General features: G+C 40.2%; 1 protein-coding gene across 5 annotated transcripts in view; it reads left to right on the top strand.

The window, feature by feature from the left end:
• The window catches only part of LOC133023763 (septin-9-like), a 100,835-nt gene that overhangs the window by 71,314 nt on the left and 7,459 nt on the right, over positions 1-22,062 (top strand). For 4 of the 5 annotated variants that reach the window (XM_061090831.1, XM_061090833.1, XM_061090830.1 and 1 more), the window contains one exon: positions 20,120-20,329. In XM_061090831.1, the coding sequence (XP_060946814.1) occupies positions 20,120-20,329 (210 nt within the window). Of the gene's footprint in view, positions 1-11,996; positions 12,064-20,119; positions 20,330-22,062 lie in introns of those variants that run through there. The other variant, XM_061090834.1, reaches the window with a different exon arrangement.

The following is a 22,062-nucleotide window of genomic DNA, read 5'->3' as shown; positions in this document are numbered from 1 at the left end:
ACCTGAACAGTGTTAAGAAAATAATGTTGCACCATTTAATATAAACATTAAAGCAAAACAAAGCATACACCAGCTTTTAGAATTAGCCCTGCAGGCAGTTAAGACTGATCAATGGGCCTGGATAAGGGCTAATTCTAAAAGCTGGTTCCAAATCATCTTAAAAGTAATATTGCGTATTTTATGTTTCGTTTTTTTAAATTTTCTTATCTTCCCATACCACTGAAAAGCCAGAAGCAACCAAGAATGGCAAAGACAAATACAATCAGTAAAATGGAAATGCATTCATCACTCCACTGATTTTGTCTTTGTTCTTGGAAGTTGTAATGATGAATGTAAGGTTGTGTCACAACCTTGTTTCCTCCTGTTGACCCACTCTGAAGGCTGGTCCTTTCTTGGTTGTAGTTGTACCTTTCCTGGATCAAAATAAACAACAGCAGTCCAAGACCAGCAAGGTTCCCCCATATGTTTCTGATTTCTGATAACTGAAAATCACTAGCGTTACTTCCATAGCGATTTCTGAGACTCATCAGTGAGTTTCCTCCCACAGAAAACTCTCGGATCTGTCTCAGGAGGTTAGTCGTGATCTCATAGGTATGTTCAGGATTATATGTCGTATTTCCATGGATGCCATAATGCTGTGTGATGTACACTCGATCTATCTGTTGCCTAGTTTGCCATCCTGTGTTCTGCAGCCTGACTCTGAACACGATCCGGTCCCAGTTTCTTGCCGCATACTCTGCCCGGGGATGGGCGACATAATCTGGAAGTTGTTGACGTCTGTCTAGAGGGAGATTGCCAACAGTGTAGTACTTGTAACCATAAGGCGTTTGCTCCAGCATCCCCTCAAAGTTGCCATAATGATGCGATCCAAAATCATCATTGTTTGGGTCAAAGGTCAACCGTATGATGTTGTTGTCAATATCAACTACGTTGGCAAACCAGTGGAGAAGTAGAAGAGTATGTTTGGGCACAGATTGACCAAAGTTGATATTCTTCAAATCATCAATCGAATTGAGTCTTTCTACAGCTGACACAGATACCAGTGCAAGGAACAGAGCTGCACAGCAACTCATGACTCTTCCTGACATCCTCATCCTGTAATGATACAGAAAAATATATCAATGAAGGCTGGGCATGGTGGGCAATAAAACACTATCAATGCAAAGAGGTTGACTATATTGATATAATGGTTATGCATTGTGTAAGGAGGTATACCACATAATTAGTCTTCCTCAGATTTAGATAGTTATTTGCTGTTTAACAAATGTTTGTCATTCTCTCCTCATGAAAGAGTTTGAAACCACAACCTTCCCTCGGGAGCAAAAATCAGTCTTTACACCTAAAATTTATAACGTACCATTTAATGATAATTATCGATAACATTTGCCCAAATGTTTTGCCATATCGCCCCATATTATCATTCGATACATGTATTTGTAACTAGGGTTAAATCTAAAGATTATTTTTACTAGTGCAACTCCCGTTCTCAACCTGCCTGTTAGGAATGTATTGTTTGCTTAGCCTGTGGTGATGCGGGTTGTAGCTTTCATTCTGAAACTGTATAATCGACCTGCAGTATTTAAGCTATCTGCGCACAAAGAACCGCTCACCTGCTTTTTTCCAAGTTCGGTGAAGCTCGACTCTGTACGAACAACCTTGACCTAAATTGAAAAAGACCGTCTCTTTATTCACAGTTTATTGATTTAATGCATTGTGCAAATCGTAAAATTCAACACTGCACTTCCCTGGGCTCTTAACAATAAACATGCCAAGTATGAAGGCAATAATAAAGACGGGGAGAGAGACTTATATCTGGAAGTAGTGGATAGAAGATAATCTATGTACTTATTAATGCAGAAAGGGCTTAGGTTTTATTAGGAAGATCTTTATTCTACGTGAAAACTTACAAAGTTTATTTGACTATAATATGAGCTTCTATGTTTTGTTTCTATAGTATTCCAATGGGAGAGGAGTGGTTAACAAAGGGTGGGGTGCATACTGAAATGACTTGATTAAGAATGTATCTCTCATAAGGAACCATTACTAGTAAAACCTGTTTCAGTGTTTATATGGGTGTCTATAGTTATACGTCATATGGACGGAGAGGCGAAAACATTATTTTAATGCCTCTGATCAAACTGTATAAAATAATGTGTGTATAACACAATACTCACAATATATATATATTTTTTTGTAAATCGCCTATATGATTTTAAATTATCACAGTTCAGGAAATGGAACACAGTAGGTGAATGTTTCAAGGCTATCAAGTGGATTAAGGATTGTTTATCTGTTTTTGCTGAAATTTGGAAATAATGTTTTTGATGGGTAAATTACTGTATTCCTATGACACACCAAAAATTTCAACGAAGAATGACCAAGTGTAGCATCACTGACTGAAAAAATGATGTTATTCAATAGAGAAACTATTTAATAAAAGGAGAAAAAATAGAAAACCCCATCACAAAGAAGACTGTAATTAAATGCCTCGAACAAATCTTCCGTGAAAGCTAAATCTAAAAGTAGTGATTAGAGAATTAGAGCACTCACCTGCCTTAGTGTGCAGTCGCAAGGTTTATGATCTGTGTTATTGTGAGAGACGCAACTCCCCTTTAGTTGCTATTTCCTGGAAACGAAACCAGCATAGCAACTTCTGTTCGTGGTTACACAGAGTTTGGGTTTACCTGTAGTGTACTTGTGAAAATACAAAAGCTGATTGTTTGTATTGACAATTATTTGTGGAATTGTATCTTCTCTTTTTTAACTAGATTGTTGCAGAAATTATGGTTTGAGAAACTCTGACTTTACCCCTTTAAAGACATTACTTCCTGTTTTATTGGAGATAAAATATTTTGTGTTCAGTGAATGGAACGGAAATTTAAAAGTGTGGTGCCTCTGCTTGACATTTTTTGAAAAACTCCCTTCATCAATCACTTCTTAATTATATTTATGCATTTTTTCCTTATTTTTAATCAGTCAAGATTCAGTGTGAATGGCATAAACTTTTCTACGACACTCCTACAAAATGTTACTTTCACAATTGGATAAATCTTTATATAAATGGCAATATTGATACTGTTCTTCAAAGCTGATCACTAGATTTCAATGGCATGTTGAATTCTATGGCTCTAATGATCTGCAGTGAAACATGGAATAGTTGTTTCAGCTTGCAACCAGCAGGAGATGCTGTCACACAGGTAGTTGCCCTTGCTCACCTGGAAGGTCACTTGGCCTCAGGCTTGTTAAAGCTTTATGTGAGTGCTGCGTTTAAAGCTCATTATAGTTCAGAGACTTGCGGAAGAGCATGTCCATGTGACGCACATACAGGTTTCTTTTGATATCCTGTAATGGAGCCTTTTGTGTTGGTCAGGACAGAAAGGGAGTCAGAACACACAAAGGAAACATTTAGTTAGTTTGCAGTCACCACCCACATCTTTTGTAAATGCAGCTTAAGATCTTCCACACACGAGATCCTGTGTAACAATGCTCTCATTGCTGTGTTTTGGATTTTTTTGTTCTTGTTGTCCTCAACAGGCATCCCAGACAAAGATTCACAGATATTTTTATGATTTCAACTCCCTAACAATTTTGCCAAAAAACACCGCCATGTATAAAGGATTGTACCAAAACATCCCCTGAGAGCCACTTCTCCCAACCATCCAAGAACAGTTTGGTGACGAACAATGCCTTTTCCAGCATGAAGGAGCACCTTGCCATCAAGCGAAAGTGATTACTAAGTGGCTGGGGGAACAAAACATCGACATTTTTGGTCCATGGCCAGGAAACTCCCCAGACCTTAATCCCATTGAGAATTTGTGGTCAATCCTCAAGAAGTAGGTGGACAAACAAAAACCCACATATTCTGACAAAGTCCAAGCATTGATTATGCAAGAATGAGCTACCATCAGTCAGGATGTGGCCCAGAAGTTATTGACAGCATACCAGGGTGAATTGCAGAGGTCTTGAAAAAGAAGGGTCAACACTGCAAATATTGACTCTTTGCATAAAATTAATGTAATTGTCAATAAAATCCTTTGACACTTATGAAATGCTGGTAATTATACTTCAGTATACCATAGTAACATCTGATAAAAAGATCTGAAAACACTGAAGCAATACACTTTGTGAAAACCAATACTTGTGTCATTCTCAAAACTTTTGGCCCCGGCTGTACATACTTTTTCTTAACTCAAGTTTAAGTGTCATTTTCACTAATGGCCACTATGAAACATTTCCTGTTGTCTTATTTGTACCATGACTGTCTTTTTAAACAAAAGATAAACGGTTCATGGTGAATATCTTTAACACAAACGGATCCAGTTACTTCAGCTGAATTAAATTTGAAACTGGCTTAAGCACAACCAAAGGAACAGAGGATGTGATGTTTTTATGTAGATTGGAGTTTAACTCATATGATGAATAAGTGAATTAATTAATCGACACTGATTAAACAATGGGGGCTTCTTTTTCTGTGTGATCTCATATTGTGTCAGAAATAAAAATGTTTTTCTGTAGACCACTGTTCTCCCACACGTTGGCTAATTGAGGAAGTGGAAGGAAGAGATGGACAGATGTGTTGTCTTTAAAACCTTTTATTTACACATCAAACAAACAGCAGTGTGTATTCAATCAACACCCCATTTACAATATTATAGCAAGAATACACACACTTAGTGAAGATCATGTACTGATCAGATAGTTTAGAACAGCGTTAAGAAAATAATGTAGCACCATTTAAATGAACATGAAAGCAAAACATACACTAGCTTTTAGAATTATCCCTTATCCAGGTCCATTGATCAGTCTTAACTGCTTGATTCCCAATCATCTTAAAAGTATTGTATTGTATGTTTCTTTTTCTTTTTTCTTAGTGAAGATAAATATAATAAAAAATTTAAAAAAAATAGAAAAAGAACTGGAATACGTTTGGTTTGGACAACATTTTCTCATTTCTTGTCATCTTCCCCAACCTCTAAAGAGCACCGCAATGAATGGCCAAGGAAAATATAAATAAAGCCACGAAAATGAGAACAAACAGGCAGAATTCGTCATCATTCCCCTGATTTTGTCTGGGGCCTTGGAAGTCGTTAGAAACAATGCAACTTTGTTTCACAACCGTGTTATCTCCTGTTGACCCACCCCTAACGGTTATCCATTGTTTGTTAGGGTTGTACCTTTCATGGATCACAATAAACAACAGCAGTCCAAGACAAGCAAGGCTCCCCCATACGTTTCTGATTTCTGATAACTGAAAATCACTAGCGTTACTTCCATAGCGATTTCTGAGAATCATCAGTGAGTTTGCTCCCCCAGAAAACTCTCGGATTGTTCTCAGGAGGTTAGTCGTGATCTCATAGGTATGTTCAGGATTATATGTCGTATTTCCATGGATGCCATAATGCTGTGTGATGTACACTCGATCTATCTGTTGCCGTCCTGTGTTCAGCCTGACTCTGAATACAACCCGGTCCCAGTTTCTTGCCGCATACTCTGCCCGGGGATGGGCGACATAATCTGGAAGTTGTTCACGTTCGTCTAGAAGTAGATTGCCAACAGTGTAGTACTTGTAACCATAAGGCGTTTGCTCCAGCATCCCCTCAAAGTTGCCATAATGATGCGATCCAAAATCGTCATTGTCTAGGTCAAAGGTCAACCGTATGATGTTGTATCTGTCGATATCAACTACGTTGGCAAACCAGTGGAGAAGTAGAAGAGTATGTTTGGGAACAGATTGACCAAAGTTGATTTTCTTCAAATCATCAATTGAATTGAGTCTTTCTATAGCTGACACAGATACCAGTGCAAGGAACAGAGCTGCACTGCAACTCATGACTCTTCCTGACATCTTCATCCTGTAATGATACAGAAAAATATATCACAGAAGGCTGGGCATGGTGGGCAATAAAACAATTGCAATACAATAAAGGTTGAATATATTGATATAATAGTTATGCATTGTGTAAGGAGGTATAACACTTGGTCTTCCTCAGATTTAGATAGTTATTTGCTGTTTAACTAATGTTTGTCATTCTCTCCTCATGAAAGAGTTTGAAACAACAACCTTCACTCAGGAGCAAAAATCAGTCTTTACACCTAAAATGTATAACGTGCCATTTAATGATAATTATCGATAACCTTTGCCAAAATGTTTTGCTATATTGCCCCATATTATCATTCGATACATGTATTTGTAACTAGGGTTAAATCTAAAGATTATTTTTACCAGTGCAGTTCCCGTTCTCAACCTGCCTGTTAGGAATGTATTGTTTGCTTAGACTGTGGTGATGCGTGTTGTAGCTTTCATTTTGAAACTGTAAAATCGACCTGCAGTATTTAATCTGCGGTAAGTAAAGACCAGCTGCTGTTGCACAAAGAACCGCTCATCTGCTTTTTTCCAAGTTCGGTGAAGCTCAACTCTGTACGAACAACCTTGACCTATATTGAAAAAGACCCTCTCTTTATTGACAGTTTATTGATTGAATGCATTGTGCAAATCGTAAATTCAACACTGCACTTCCCTGGGCTCTTAACAATAAACATGCCAAGTGTGAAGGCAATAATAAAGACGGGGAGAGAGACTTATATCTGGAAGTAGTGGATAGAAGATTATCTATGTATTAATTAATGCAGAAAGGGCTTAGGTTTTATTAGGAAGATCTTTATTCTACGTGAAAACTTACAAAGTTTATTTGACTATAATATGAGCTTCTATGTTTTGTTTCTATAGTATTCCAATGGGAGAGGAGTGGTTAACAAAGGGTGGGGTGCATAATGACTTGATTTAGAATGTTTCTCTCATTAGGAACCATTACTAGTAAAACCTGTTTCAGCGTTCATATGGGTGTCTATTGTTATACGTCATATGGACGGAGAGGCGAAAACATTATTTTAATGCCTCTGATCAAACTGTATAAAATAATGTGTGTATAACACAATAATCACAATATATTTTTTTTTTTTTGTAAATCGCCTATATGATTTTAAATTATCACAGTTCAGGAAATGGAACACAGTAGGTGAATGTTTCAAGGCTATCAAGTGGATTAAGGATTGTTTATCTGTTTTTGCTGAAATTTGAAAATAATGTTTTTGATGTGTAAATTACTGTATTCCTATGACACACCAAAGATTTCAACGAAGAATGACCAAGTGTAGCATCACCGACTGAACAAATGATGTTATTCAATAGAGAAACTATTTAATAAAAGGAGAAAAAAATAGAGAACCCCATCACAAAGAAGACTGTAATTAAATGCCTCGAACAAATCTTCAGTGAAAATTAATTCAAAAAGTAGTGATTAGAGAATAAGAGCACTCACCTGCCTTAGTGTGCAGTCGCAAGGTTTATGATCTGTGTTGGTGTGAGAGTCGCAACTCCCCTTTAATTGATATTTCCTGGAAACGAAACCAGCATAGCAACTTCCGTTCGTGGTTACACAGAGTTTGGGTTTACTTGTAATGTACTTGTAAAAATACAAAAGCTGATTGTTTGTATTGACATATTTGTGGAATTGTATCTTTTTAATTTGATTTTTGCAGAAATCATGGTTTGAGAAGGTTGAGAAAATCAGACTTTACCCCTTTAAAGACATTACTTCCTGTTTTATTGGAGATAACATAAATTATGTTCAGTGAATGGAACGGAAATTTAAAAGTGTGGTGCCTCTGCTTGACATTTTTTGAAAAACTCCCTTCATCAATCACTTCCTAATTATATTTATGAATTTTTTCCTTATTTTTAATCAGTCAAGATTCAGTGTGAATGGCATAAACTTTTCTACGACACTCCTACAAAATGTTACTTTCACAATTGGATAAATCTTCATATAAATGGCAATATTGATACTGTTCTTCAAAGCTGATCACTAGATTTCAATGGCATGTTGAATTCTATGGCTCTAATGATCTGCAGTGCAACATGGAATAGTTGTTTCAGCCTGCAACTCTCCCAGCAACCAGCAGGAGATGCTGTCACACAGGTAGTTGCCCTTGCTCACCTGGAAGGTCACTTGGCCCCAGGCGTGTTAAAGCTTTATGTCAGTGCTGCGTTTAAAGCTCATTATAGTTCAGAGACTTGCGGAAGATCAGCTGTCAGGCTTTTTGTCTGTACACACACAGGCTGCAGCAGCTGTTTTCAGAGCAGCGACAGTGTCTCATTTAGCTGTTTACTATGTATCCTCCAAACCAACCAAGAATTTCAGATTTTCCCAGAGAACTGGATCCATGTGACGCACATACAGGTTTCTTTTGATATCCTGTAATGGAGCCTTTTGTGTTGGTCAGGGCAGAAAGGGAGTCAGAAAACACAAAGGAAACATTTAGTTAGTTTGCAGTCACCACCCACATCTTTTGTAAATGCAGCTTAAGATCTTCCACACAAGAGATGCTGTGTAACAATGCTCTCATTGCAGTGTTTTGGATTTTTTTGTTCTTGTTGTCCTCAACAGGCATCCCAGACAAAGATGCACAGATATTTTTAGGGAAATTCACAGGTATTTTCTATAAGTTCATCACTCACTGAATTTAAGATGTCTGCCTGTCTTCCATTTGATTGTAATACATAGCATTCACTTCACTGTGTGTTTTCTGTTGAGGAAAAAAACTAGCCACTGATGTATTAAATCCAATGCACCCAGTGACTCAGGCTACTATACTATCCATCGTGTTTCTGTGTTATAAAAGACTTTGGACAGCTGTTAGGAACACTGTCAGGGGTCAGCCAGGCAGCCCTATACTCCGCCGGCCAATATATGACACCATCTTGGCTCCAGAAACATCAGCCCCTGCCATTGGCTCTGTGTCACCACATCCCCCTGTCTCCTCAAAATGAAGATCTTTTTTATCCGAAAAGGCCATGTCCCCAGCAGGGCAGCAACTCTGTTACAAAGGAACAAGCCAAGTTATGTCGGCTCAAACAAATGATGGTTGGCTCACACTGCCCGGTTCAATCAGGAGTCAGTAGCTTCAAGAAGAAGCTTTGAAGGGGAGGGAATGGAAATCATTTTTATTTTACGGTTTCTTAATTTATTAACATCTGTAAAGTTGTGTCACCTTTCATGAGCTGCTTTCAGACATGCACTGAACTCTGCAGCAGAAAAATTAAATGTGCATGTTGATTGCGTTTCTTATATGTGACGGACGGAGAAGTTCAAGTATGAAATATCTCAAAATGAAAAATATGCACGTTAGAAAACATCGAAGAATATGTCATCTTGTTAAGACACCAGGATTTCAGAGCTTTTGGTGATAAGCGCCGACATTGGTGTCGATGTTCCGCACACAAAGAGTTTTGTGTTTTCTGCAGTGGAATTTATACCTTATGTCCTGCCTCCTGCATGCTCTACCCAGACGCCACCCCTTGCATGAAAGTTCGAGACTTTTTCTTGTTGTAAATGAGTCTCATCCTGCTGCGTTCCTCAAATGTGAAAAGCAAACTCCGTAAAATGTCCAGGAACTGTTTCTTTGCACATTTCTTGGAGTTCACATCTGAAAAGGCCTTTAGTTTGAAAGTTGACACGGACAAAGTTCAAGCTTGCTGTAAGTTAGGTAGGTTGGCTGTCAGTGGTGAGTTTTACACTGTGGGTAGTTCAAACTAAAGGGTAACTCAATTTTTTTTTTAGTGAAACATTAGGAGAGAGAGGCTCCACAGAGGCAGTCGTGAGGAAAAGTTTGTGTTTCCAGCTCAGAGTTGGCAAGAGATTTAATTTGCACAAGGCTGTTCTCATTTTGACTGAGAAAGAAACAATTTCACGACACATCGTCAAAATCACACACGGCATTAAAATGACTAAATCTGGGTCTCAATTGTTTTGCCTTGAATGAAACAGGCAAGTTTCCTTTCTTTGTCTCAGTCCATTACACTGTGGATTGTATTATCTCTGGGACGGTAAAGACGAGAAGTAGCAGTAAGTGTATTCTCCTATGGTCATGTCCGTATTATAACTGCACTGGGGACCTGCTGTTAAGTTCACAGAATTGGAACTGAGGTGATTTAAAAACCAGCAAACTCAATCTGTCAGCCTTTAAATCCACTGATGCCTCCTGTGTTTTATCTACATTTTAGCACCAGTCTATAACTTCATACGTACTTACAGTTTAAACCATAGCTTTTTCCTGGGGCGACAAAGTGGAATTTCAGAGAGAAGGGAGATGGAAACAGGAGGTTTGGACTGAAAGGTTAGAAGGGGGGGCCTTAGTTAGGGGAAATGTGCAATTTCCCAATTTGTAAGACAAAGTGCAACAAAGGTTTATTTTTAACTCCATATTAGGTCAAACCTGGTTGGATCACACTCACAAGGCTCAGGAGGTCTTGTCTGGTTGAACAAGTGCAGCTTATATGAGCGATGTACGGATGAGTGAATGTGGGTAAAATGGGGAAATACAGCCGATTTACTGTGTTTTGTTTACATAAATACAGTATATTTGTGTCTCATGCCAATGCATTTGGCCCATACCTTCCTTGGATTACAAAACACCCCTAATTTACAGGCACCGAACCAATCTTTCTCTGATATTACGTAAAACAGAGGAGACATGCGCTCAAAAGAAATAGAAAATCCAAATGAACTTTACAGAACTTTTGCAGATGTTACATATCTATAAATTAGCTCAAGTGTGTGTATATATATATTTACTGTAAATGGTATAGTGCAGAATAGGGTGTGTACTGGGAGAAGGGTTTATCCTATGTGCAGATGAAATGAGACAAATCCATCTTTGCATCCCGTTGTGCCTGTTTTCTTTTTTCAGGAATATGACCCTTCATCTCGAGGAATGCAGGTGCTGCCCTGTGTGTGTGTGTGTTTCTGTTCACGTGGCTGTTAGGTCCCTCTTCAGCCTTGTATTTGGTGTATAATTACACTTCCTGTGAGGCTGGAGACAGCTGTTTCCTCTCCTCTTTAATCACACAAATATACATACTCCAAGAACAGTAATCAGCCAAAGTAATTGGTTGGCTCTCAGGTCTTAAAAAATAAGTGAAGGCTTAAAAAATCTGCATCAGACGAGACACTTAAGTTTTAATTGGTTTAGTTGTTTATGTTGAAGAGTAAACCGTTATTCTTATGATTGGCCGCCCCCCATTGAAGACATTTTATATAGATGTATATGATTTCCCCGATGTGTGGATAAATAAAGTTCTATCTAATCAAGGATGCTGGAAAACCTGGTGACTTTATTTACTTGTATTGTGACTGTTACCGGGGTGGCTCTGTAATTGATCATGGCTTTATAGTGATAGTGAATATATACATTTTACATCATGCCAGAAATATTTTAAAACAGGTTGTGATGGAATTATGCAATACCTCAATCCCCAGCTTTGTAACATTCTCTTCTTTTGGGAAAGAACAAATCTCTTGCACATCCTATGCTCACCCTGCAGTGCATGAAAATACCTGAAACATGAAACCTTTCCTTCTAAGCATGATTTTGAAATCGAATATGTTGCATAATACCATGAGCTTTTCCATAAACAACGCATTTGTTAGTATCATGAGAACTGAAAAATTATTCTGAGCATTCTGACAAAGGGTTTGATGTGACGTGTCTCAGGTCTGTGTGCGAGGAATGAGTGGGATGTGATGAATGCAGAGCCTGGAGAGGAGAGGAGAGGAGAGGAGGGGGTCAGGCCAGGTAATTAGATTAGGGTTGTAAATAATCCTGGGAGTTTAGGAGAGGGACATTCAGCCGGCCTGAAGCTAGAAGTCAGCCTCAGTGCAGACACACACACACACACACACACACACACACACACACACACACTCTCTACCTTCTTTTATACGTTCCCTTCAAACTCTTCCACAGAAAGATACATGTGCTCTATTTCCCTCTTCTATAGTGTATTCTACATTTTGGGTTTTTTACTTTGTGAGGCAGGGGGGTGGTGGGGATTTTGGAAGGAAGTGGGTGTGTCTTGTTCCCTTGCACGCTGTCACATGACAGGCATGGGTGGGAGGGACAGGCGGGGAGCCTCCAGAGCCACGGCAGAGTTTGGCCTCTTTCACAGTGAGTGCACACACACTTGCTGAACTTCGGCAGGGGACGACACATACTTTACACACGGTGAGTGTTTTGCATTCTGGACGAGCGTGCGTGTGCGTGCCTGTGGGTTTTGCAAGAAAGCAAAACAAGAGGAAGCAAATGTTTTTTCTTTCATTTTCTTTTTTTCCCTTGCATGTCTCTGTTCTTCCAATGGAAGAAGAGCTTTGATCATCTGTGGTTTTCACATACTTTACATTATAAATATCTTCTGCATGGTTCTCATACCTGACTGAGTCAATAAGTGAATAAGTTAATAAGTGTTTACATGCTCCTGTTATTTTTTTAACAGTTTTGTTTAATATACATGGGAGATGTTTTGAGTTCCGGTTTCAGAGGGAATTTTTTAGTTGCTCTGTGTTATTTGCATATTTTTTCCGTGTGTGTGTAATTACCATTCTTCAGGTTTTACATTCCCTGTGTGTGTCTGGTCTGTGGCAAGCTTTGTAATCAATATACACAAAGGGATCTGCCATCATGTTTCAGCTCCTACTCTGTTTAAGTTTGTGTGATCTGCTGTTTCTGATATTGATGCATCACCAGATAAGGGGTGTGAAAGGTGACACACAACTTTACAGATGTTAATAAACCATCATTTGTTTGAGCCGACATAACTTGGCTTGTTCCTTTGTAACATAGTTGCTGCCCTGCTGGGGACATGGCCTTTTCGGATAAAAAAGTGTGTGTGTGTTGCAGAAGGGAACCTTTTAGTTCTGCCTGCTTTGGAAAATGCACTAAAGGAATCAACGTAGCTGATGGTAATTGGTGGAAAGTTGTCCTTGTTCCTTTCCAGTGGAAAGCATTATGGATCAAATTTGACCAAAATCAAAGGCTGTTCTCTTTTTGTGTCGTTGGAAATGTTTTGTTGACCCTGTCCAGCTTCACTTTAGTCTCCTTTCTGATTAGTCTCTCTGTCATTTTGTGGTTGTGGTGGATTCTGGGTAACCTTTGGCTGAAACTGGAACGTTGTGTCATCCGGGGGGGGTACATGGCATAGCTCTCTGACAATCTCCAACCGATGGAAAACAGCAACCACCCTCCACCTTCTCAGAGAGTCACAAGCCTCTGGTTTGCCTCAGAAGCATGTGCACATACACACACACTTTCTTACACAGAGTTGCTGAAAGGAGCTCTGTTGTGGCCCCTGTGTAATGCCAAGCGAGAACAGACAGTGGCCTTTCAGCAGTGTTTGACGGGACGCTGAAAAGGTCATCGTTACCTTCTGTATCTTGTGTCTGTGCATTTTGAGAGTCGGCGCAGCAGTAAGATTATGTATCTATTGTGGAATTCAGAATCACAACCGTGAAATGCAAAGTATTGCATGCATGCTACAGCTGCGTAAAGTAAAATTGATAAGGTTTCAGCTGTGTAACTTGACACGCCCTGCAAATTTTTTAGTATGTGCATGAGAACTTGAATTGTTTTGTAAAACAACTTTGTGTGAGGAATTTAACTTATTTTAGATGGTATTGTATGTAGTGTCAAATTACGTATGGGAATATGGATATGAAGTCCTTTTGTGTAAAATATGCCAAGGACTGTAACACTGTATGAAGCTGCTAACGTGCTGCAGTGTGAAGTGACAGTGTTTATTACCCCATGCCAAGGAGGATATGTTTTCATCTGCATTTGTTTCTTGATTAGTCAGCAGGATTACACAAAAACTACTGGAGAGATTACCACAAAACTTAAGGACCAAGTAAATTGTGGTGTGTATCTGAATCGAATCCATATTTTCAGTTAAAGGCTTTTTCAACATTTTCACAAAAAAAACATGCATATTTATGGGACTGATATCAATGAGTGTGTGCAATTTGCGTTATTAAATCTAAGTGGTCTATCAAAGATTTCAAAGCTGACGTTGGTGATGAGGAGGCCCTTATAAGGGACTGAAATTTAATTAAATGTGGAATATGGTGTGCACAATTATATCCAACTGATATTGACACCTAATAAATAAACTTAGTCGGTGGTGAATTCTACTTAAAGTACTGTCTACTATCATATGGTTGAGCTTTGTATGTGCGTCAGTCACAGTCCATAAATACTGCAGCTGAAGCCTGGAGAGGACCAGAGTGAGAGGCTTTAAATCACACACACACAGACACACAAACACAGATTGTGGGGAATGTCAAAGACTCAGTAAGGACTCCTGGTTACATTACTGATGGAATGATGGACATGTACTTGTACACCTTCACACATGCAATGAAACATTTTAAGAGTAGCCTTGGGGACCTGAGCCGAGCCCACTTCCCATCACCGACACACCGTCGCCCTCATATGAATTAACATCCTGATCTGGTTAGACAGCATGCTCCTTAAGTTGGGTAAAATCAACCAAGCGTTAAAGTACTGTAACCTGTAGCTGTAATGTATAATGTCATATCTGATATTAACAACACACTGACTTAAGTATGAAGATTGGGGCCTTTCCCCTCACCTTGAGTCATTTAAAAGATCTTGGATGTGTTTAACTCACAGCTACACACACTTGCCACGAGTCCCACTGACAGTTGTAGACAAATGAAGAAAATCTTGTTTTATGACTTTGAAAGCTTCTGGCTGTTGCCCCTGAGGTGAGGTATGCGTGTGGACAGAGGTCAGATTCCTGAGCCCTCTGGCCCTGTGGACCCACACCCGCTGTCAGCCAACCGATTCACTGATAAAGTTTGACCTGCACACTAAGATAAAGAACTGCACTGGCTCGCCACCACAGTGACCAACAGCTCCTGTGAGGGAGCAGTTGGCAGATAACAGCTTGCTAAGTTATTTTTGCAAAGAGCCTCAGAAAATGTGCAATTTCTTGATTAATTTAGTGTTTGTGTGAACACTTATAGGGGTTAATGTTTAGCACGTGCTTTGGGCGTGGATATTGTTGTGAAAAGCGTAATGTAGTCAATTGCACACTTATTTGAGGAACGTATCGTGGTGGAATATCTGTCCTATGTAGAAACTCAACTAGAAATCAAATAAATGAGCCACGGATCAACCCGTCCATAAAGGCTCTTCTTTCGTAATATAATCATTCAACCTTGAAAAATGTTCATTGTGAGCTGCATGTTAAAAGGAGCTTGGAAAGACAACAGCTCTGTTGTACACCACCACAGTGTGGAGACCGAACAAATTCCTCTGGCAGTCTAGACAAACCTGTGGGCTTCTACTGTCATTACTGTAATTTACCAACATTTCTCATCTGTCTGCAAAGTAACACAAGCTTCTGAAGCTGCTTGCACTGACATGGACGCGTCTTGATAGTTTGCATCTACATGTCCAAGATTGGAGTAAAAATGCAAGAGATTGAGTAACACTTGTTTGTAGCTCCAGAGGGATAAGGTATCCTACACGCCTTAACAAATACACAATACTGTAGAGGCATACTTATTAAATAGAAGATATGCAACACACACACACACATGTTGTCCAATGCCAGGTGACATGTTGGTTCTGCAAGGGTCAAAGGGCACATTTCTCCCGAGAGCTGAATGATGGGGACTCTGGGAACTGGGCCTTGCTGCACAAACACTCTGACTTTAATAACACAACAGACCATGTTTGCACTGCCACCACTCCAATTTCCCCCTTTTATTAAGGGATTCACTGTCAAAGGGTGGGAAAAAAGTGTTTGTCTGTGTGTGCACAAGTGTTTATACATGTCCCTCCCCTGGGTCTGTTGCAAGCCCAAGTGGTCCGTGGTATTTAATTGATTCTGTGCTGGAGGGCTGTGCTGGAACCCCAGTTTAAAGTAATTTAATGGCCACATGGACTTTAGTCTTTCTGCACAAGCTTTCTCAGTTGTCTATGCAGCATCTCCTCATCGTATGAGAAATGAACCTTGTGAGACTCATTGCCCAGACCTCCCAGAACCTTTAATTCTTTTTAATTTTACCACAGAATAAGCCTCTCAAGCAGCTCCCAGTTGTCTGAAGAACTCAACTGCGAACCAGCTTTGTCCTGTGCGGGAATGTAAATAAAGAACAAAAAGAGCCAATGCTTTTAAAGAGGGCCCATAAAAACATTTTAGACCAGAGCAAAGAGGCAAACAGCCCATTTAGTGGATTAGTCCTCTAATGTGTGTTTGACATGGAGCTCCAGACATCCACTGAAATGCCATGAGTATTACAAAGTCTTAAAAGTGTCTAAATAAAGGAAATCATTTTTAGGATCCAAGTTTTTAGGATTCAGTGAGTGAGTCACTCCAAGATACCAAACACACGTCCATTGAGCCAAGTTTCCAATCCTTTCTTTCTCCTGATTCCTCTCTAATTCAAGTCAGTTTTTTACACGGGGTCAAACCACTGGTTTGTCATAACCTCAGCACGGCTCCTTTCCAACCTAAACTGGGAACACGACCTCTGACCTGTATGCACGCCACGCTGTCAAAATCAACACCCTGGGCAGCAGAGGCATGGCTCAGTGGTTCTGACCACATCTCTACAGTCGTTGTGTTTTTCACAGTTTTTGGCAGTTTTGGTGCCTTTTTTAAAAAAGATTCAACTGTATTTACATCCCTGTTTGGAGGCCTGTGTGTAGTTAGTGAGGAATGCCCCAGGCCCAAAAGTAGAATAAATCACAAAATGTACAAAGTTTTTCTCTTTCCTCCCCTCCTCCATTCAACACTCCTTCCTCTGTACTCCTCTTCCTGACCTTATCTTTTTTTTTTTTTATCCCCACTCCTCAGTGGTCCTCTTCCTTTCCGTCTTTATCTCCCTGCTTTCCTCCTCCTCTTCTTCACCACGTTTCTTTTTAAATTCACTTGACGCCTGGTTCTTTTGTTTCACATTTTTTCTAGCCTCCAAAATGTTTTGTGGTCTTGGAGGCTGCTGGACATTTTTGACAAAAAAAGCTAAGTAATCTGACACTGCTGGAACATTCTTTTGTGCCTATAATTGAAAACAGGATCCCAGCAAGTCAAATGACTCACTCCATGCTTTCCAATTTCTAAAATAAATTTTGCTCATCTACAGACTCACATTATCCGAACCATCCCATAACTAGATCTGACACCAAGGAAATCCTTGGCACAGATTTGAGGGATGGTTAAGGCTTCAATAGATGATGCAGAGAAACTTAAAGTTTTTAAACAGAATAACATTTGCCATGAGACATTCAGATTCCTGATGTTCCGTCTGAGTGGGGTCTGTGGAGCCCCTTTGTCGGAGAAATGTCTACCAGCTGCTGAACCACCAGGGTCAGGCATTGTGTCCTAACATTTTATAGGGTCGTGCTCCAACCGGCCACTGAACATCTGTTTGGAAGGACGTCATGGAAGAAGTGAGGGTACTGAAAACTCCTTGTCTGATAAATGGTCAGTGTATACAGATGTTTACAACTGGGTGCTTCTGAGGCTTTCTCCGCTCTGGTTTTATTCACTGTCGAAACAACAGAGTTTACACAATACACTTCACCCACAGCTTGACAATCTTGTATCAACACCTCTTCAACCTGGGCTCTGTAGTTTACTGAAATTCATGACACAGGGCTGAAACGGTTTACTACCTCGAGAGAAAGTGATTTATTTTTATTGTTTGGCAGGGCTGGGTTTCCCACAGTAGTGGTCCAGGACTTTGTGTTTGTTTGCCAAGTAGTTTAGTGTTTGACACTACTCTGACTTGGGCAAAAAGGCAGTGTATATTCCTGAATGACGGATAACGATGCCCCTGAAAAGTCTTGTTGTGTCTTACCAGGAAACCTGCAAGTTAAAATGCAGGATACAAACAGCTCCTTCTCTTTTTGTCTGTCTACCATTCACCCTGTCTTATAGTGACTTTTGTATTTTTCAACAGACACAGAGCTTAGTGTTTTTTACTATTTGTTGCTCTTTAATACAATAGATGAGGGCAGCATTGTTTTCAAAGAAGTAAATACGGGCACCTATTTCAGGACAAGACCTGAAATCTACTGCACCTATTGAAATTGTTTGTACAAATAATGCCATCAGAAAAACTATATAAAGATTCATAAACGCTCAGTCCAGAAAGTGAAGCACGGTTGTTGCAGCCTTGCCTGCGGAGGTGTGCTAGCCTCTGGTCAACATCTGTTTATTGCACATAACTGTCACAGAAGAGAAGGTCAAGCAGAGGGAGAACAGCTGACGTGCACAGTGGACAAGCAGAGGATAAATGAACAAGGGTTTTGTGAGGTGAGACAAAGGAGGAGGGAATTTGGAAAAAGGATGAAACCAATGTAACCTTCAAGATAAACGTCAGAGGAGCAGTAGAGAGGAGGAAGAAGATAAAGCAGTGATTACAAAGAAAGTCGCATGGGAGAGACAATGGAAGACTGAGGGAGGAGGGGGGGGTGCTGGTGATGGGACAGAATCAGTATGTGGAGGGAGGAAAGGGTGAGGCTGACACAAGCAGAGGTATGGGAATGTGGGAGGTGCAGCGGAGAGGTGGAGGGCAGTGATTTGCACCAGTTTGCTGACTAACTGTTGGAACAGGATGGGGAAGTGGTGAAGGAGGGAGACCAGGAGAGCTGCTTCCATAGGTGGGTCTCTGACACACATACACACACAATGTAGCTCATTATTATAAAAGTAACACTCCATGCTAGATATTGAGTTTCCACAGCCGTGTTATTCTAAACTGATTTTCTCCCATTAATCACTGGCGTGTCAGTTTGACGTGTGAGGAGCTCCTACCAGCAGTGGTGCCTTTCCCCTCGAGTGATACAAGTGAACTATCTAGTTGCTTGGACGACTTCTTCTGTGTGACAGGCCAAGTGTTGTGGAGGGAGATTTGTGCCTGAGCTGGAATCCAATAGCTATTAAACACTTGGCAGTCGGTCCAAGCTGCTGGTTATATGTGTGTTCATGTTCGCACAAGCTTTTTGTACGTACGGGTCGGCTATTTGATCGAAAAGAGGAAAGGCTGAGTGGGTGCAAGGCCATGGCGACCAATGTGAATTTATGAGCATGTACTCTCTGTGAGTGTGTGTGAGTGGATCATGTTTCAGCCTCAGCCGTCTCTGGCTCTGTTTTCCACCCTTGACATTAACAAGACAGTAACACTGCTCTGTGCGAGCGAGGGAAAGTGGGGCCCTCCGAGGGGTATTCTCTACTTCATCCACTGGACATAAAGACGTAGACATAAACAGTGTAAATTCTTCACCTGCACTCCCTGAACACACTGTAACAGTGAACATAGTAAATCAACAGCGACCAAATGAGAAGTTTAATATTTAGCTTATGATTGGACACGCATCCGTGGGAATTCCACGGGAGGACATTGAGCTAATCATTAGCAAAACAAACTGCAGGGACGACCTCCTGCCAAGTGAAAAGTACTTTAATACTACAGAGTGTATTTTGAATTTGAGTTTTCTGTTGAGTCAAGAGTCTGCGTTGGCATGAGACCAGCCGTCTCCTGTGTTTAAAAGTCAGGGGGTGATTTTTACATGGCGTGTGTGGTGATTATAAAGCAGACTGAAACAACCAGACATATTTATCTGCCACTTTGGTGCCAGTTATCCAGCAGGTACATCGCAATGATTGAAAAGCAGGGATTTCCCAAGGTTCTTATTATGCGGGTTGTGATTTTTATGTAGTTGATACGTTGTTTTTTTTTGCAGTTTTGCAATAATTTGTTCCAGGTTAAGTGACGTGTTAGGAACTGTGAGTGTTTTCAATATAGCTCTCAGCTCTGCTCCTCTCTCGCCCACAGTCCTTGTTTTTCACATTCTCGCCCTTGCTAATCGAATTCACAGTAAGTTGATGCATTGGCGACACGTGACAGAGGCAAAACTAAAACAAGAATACATTATCTCAAGATGAAAAAAAGGTGCCAAACACAGACGATTGCAAAAAAGATGTCAACTAAGACTTTTGGTGTTGCGGGCTGATGTCTGTGCTGTCACAAAAACGTGTGATTTCCAAAGCGGAATTTATACGTCATTTCCTCAGGCGCCACCACTCGCTCTGACATTTTTCCGTTGTAGTGAACATGTCCGACCGGCACAGTCGCTTGATGCAGTCTTCATATGTAAAAAGCTAATTCTGGACCATATCTTGTCATGTCTGAAAATGACTTCCTCAGCCACTTTCCTCTAACCCTCCATTTTCCTCTTCCTGTCAAACCAGGGCCAGAGGTGATATCCAGCTACAGTGGCATGACCATGTCTGAGGCTGTGATGCCCGATGCTGTGGTGTCCCCACCAATGGGCGGCCTGTACGGGGAGAAGGTCGGTGGCCCTGTGGTGGACTTCAGCTACGTTGGGATCGACGCCATTCTGGAACAGATGAGGAGGAAGGCCATGAAGCAGGGTTTTGAGCTCAACATTATGGTTGTGGGTAAGTTGTTTTAATTTAGGAGGAACACAAAGACCTTTGTCTGCCTGCCTGCTCTAAAACACACCAGAAAAACATTAAGTTGCTGCATCTTTTTTCCTATCAATTCATTAGTATGGTTAGAATGAGTGGTCAGATTCCTGACCTCTTGTATATATTGTGTTACGTTTATATTAAACGCACTGAGTTTAAATGTCTTTATGCCCAGCCCTCACACAAACCAAAAGACATGCATGTTGGGTATTAGAAATATTCCTGTCATTGCTCTTGACTGAAACTCTGTCCTTGAGGCTGGAGTTGGCCTCTTGTTGCTGAGTGCTGGATGGGTACAGCTCCAAAATATTCAGGATTGCTCAAGTCTTGAATTAACAACTTGTTCTTAACTTTTTTTTTTTTTTTATTATTATAAAGACGATTTTCACGTCCTCATTCTCGGAGACTTGTCATCAAGTGCAGCCGACATTTAAAATGTGTGTTAGTCTCGAGAACTCAAGGCCGACTGTCATTCAGGTATATGTGCTGGTTTCTCTCATCATGTTTTTTGAGAAAACTGGAGCCTCAAACCCGTTTTAATAAGCAGCCACACACAGTAATTAAACTCTTTGTGGTTGAGCCCTCATCACTGTGATCAGACACCTTTTAAACAGGAGCTAATTACACACAGACACACTCACGCCTCCATAGTTGACAGGCCACTTTAAAACCACCACCTCCCTTATGTCTCCACTTGGTGACGTTGTGCCTGTGGGTCTTCGTTTCATCCTCAAATAAAAAAAGTTTGTTTAAGAAACAGCCTCAGGGTTGTGGAGCCAATTTTTCATTCAGTTGAAATTATTTTCAACCAATTAAAAACTGAGAGCAGTCCAAGTTGTTTTTGTTTTACAAAGAAAATTTTGTGTTTTACATATTGGTTTTGTATTAGTAAATTGTAGTCGCATAATCCTTAACGGTGAAACCTACAGAGCAGGTAAGGTCTTATTCAAAAGAATTAAGTCATAAAAACGGAAGAGGGAAAATGCAGTCTGGCACTTTTTATTGTAAGCTTTAAAGTCTTAACCTTGACAGTACTTTTATGAAAATGTTTTATCCTTGCTTCATCAAATCTAAAAAGTAAAGAATTGGCTTCAGATTCATATGAACACGTTGAGACCCTTCATCACTCGTACAAGCTCAAGATTTTAAAGATGACCCAAATAATCCTGGAGTGTTCTCACCACCCAGTGTAAAGTGATTTTCTTTGATTCTACCTGCTGCCATCAGACTTTTAGTGAAGTTATTGTATTTGTTAAAGCATTTATCATTATTAAGTGGATTTGCGTATGTAGTCAGTGCCGGCAGTTAACTAATTGCCCCACAGGGATGAAAAAAGATAACTTGAACCTTGGAAGAACTTGATTGTAGCAAGAAACCTCTAATTTAGTTGAATCTTTTCATTTAGTTTTTCTTTTTCATCTTCAATATAGTTTAGTATTTTCTATTAATTTATATTTGTCAGTTAGTTTTCAACAAAGTCTGCACGACGATGGCCACATACAGGCAGCAAGTGCGGGATTTTGGTGCCACATCTGTTGTGATGGTTGTTAGTGAAAGAATGTTGGACCGAGACACTTGGAGAAATGCCGCTGACAGAGAGGGCAGAAGCTGTACAGGGCTGAAGCTTTACAGTACGTCACATTTGGCATGAAGTGATGATCGCCTCTTAACCTCAAACTGAAGTGAATCATTTACATCCAATA

The sequence above is a fragment of the Limanda limanda genome, chromosome 17 (genome assembly GCF_963576545.1).
Source record: "Limanda limanda chromosome 17, fLimLim1.1, whole genome shotgun sequence".
NCBI classification, from domain to species: Eukaryota; Metazoa; Chordata; class Actinopteri; order Pleuronectiformes; family Pleuronectidae; genus Limanda; species Limanda limanda.
The sequence above is the reverse complement of the archived record's forward strand: the minus strand, read 5'-3'. Positions and strand labels throughout refer to the sequence as shown.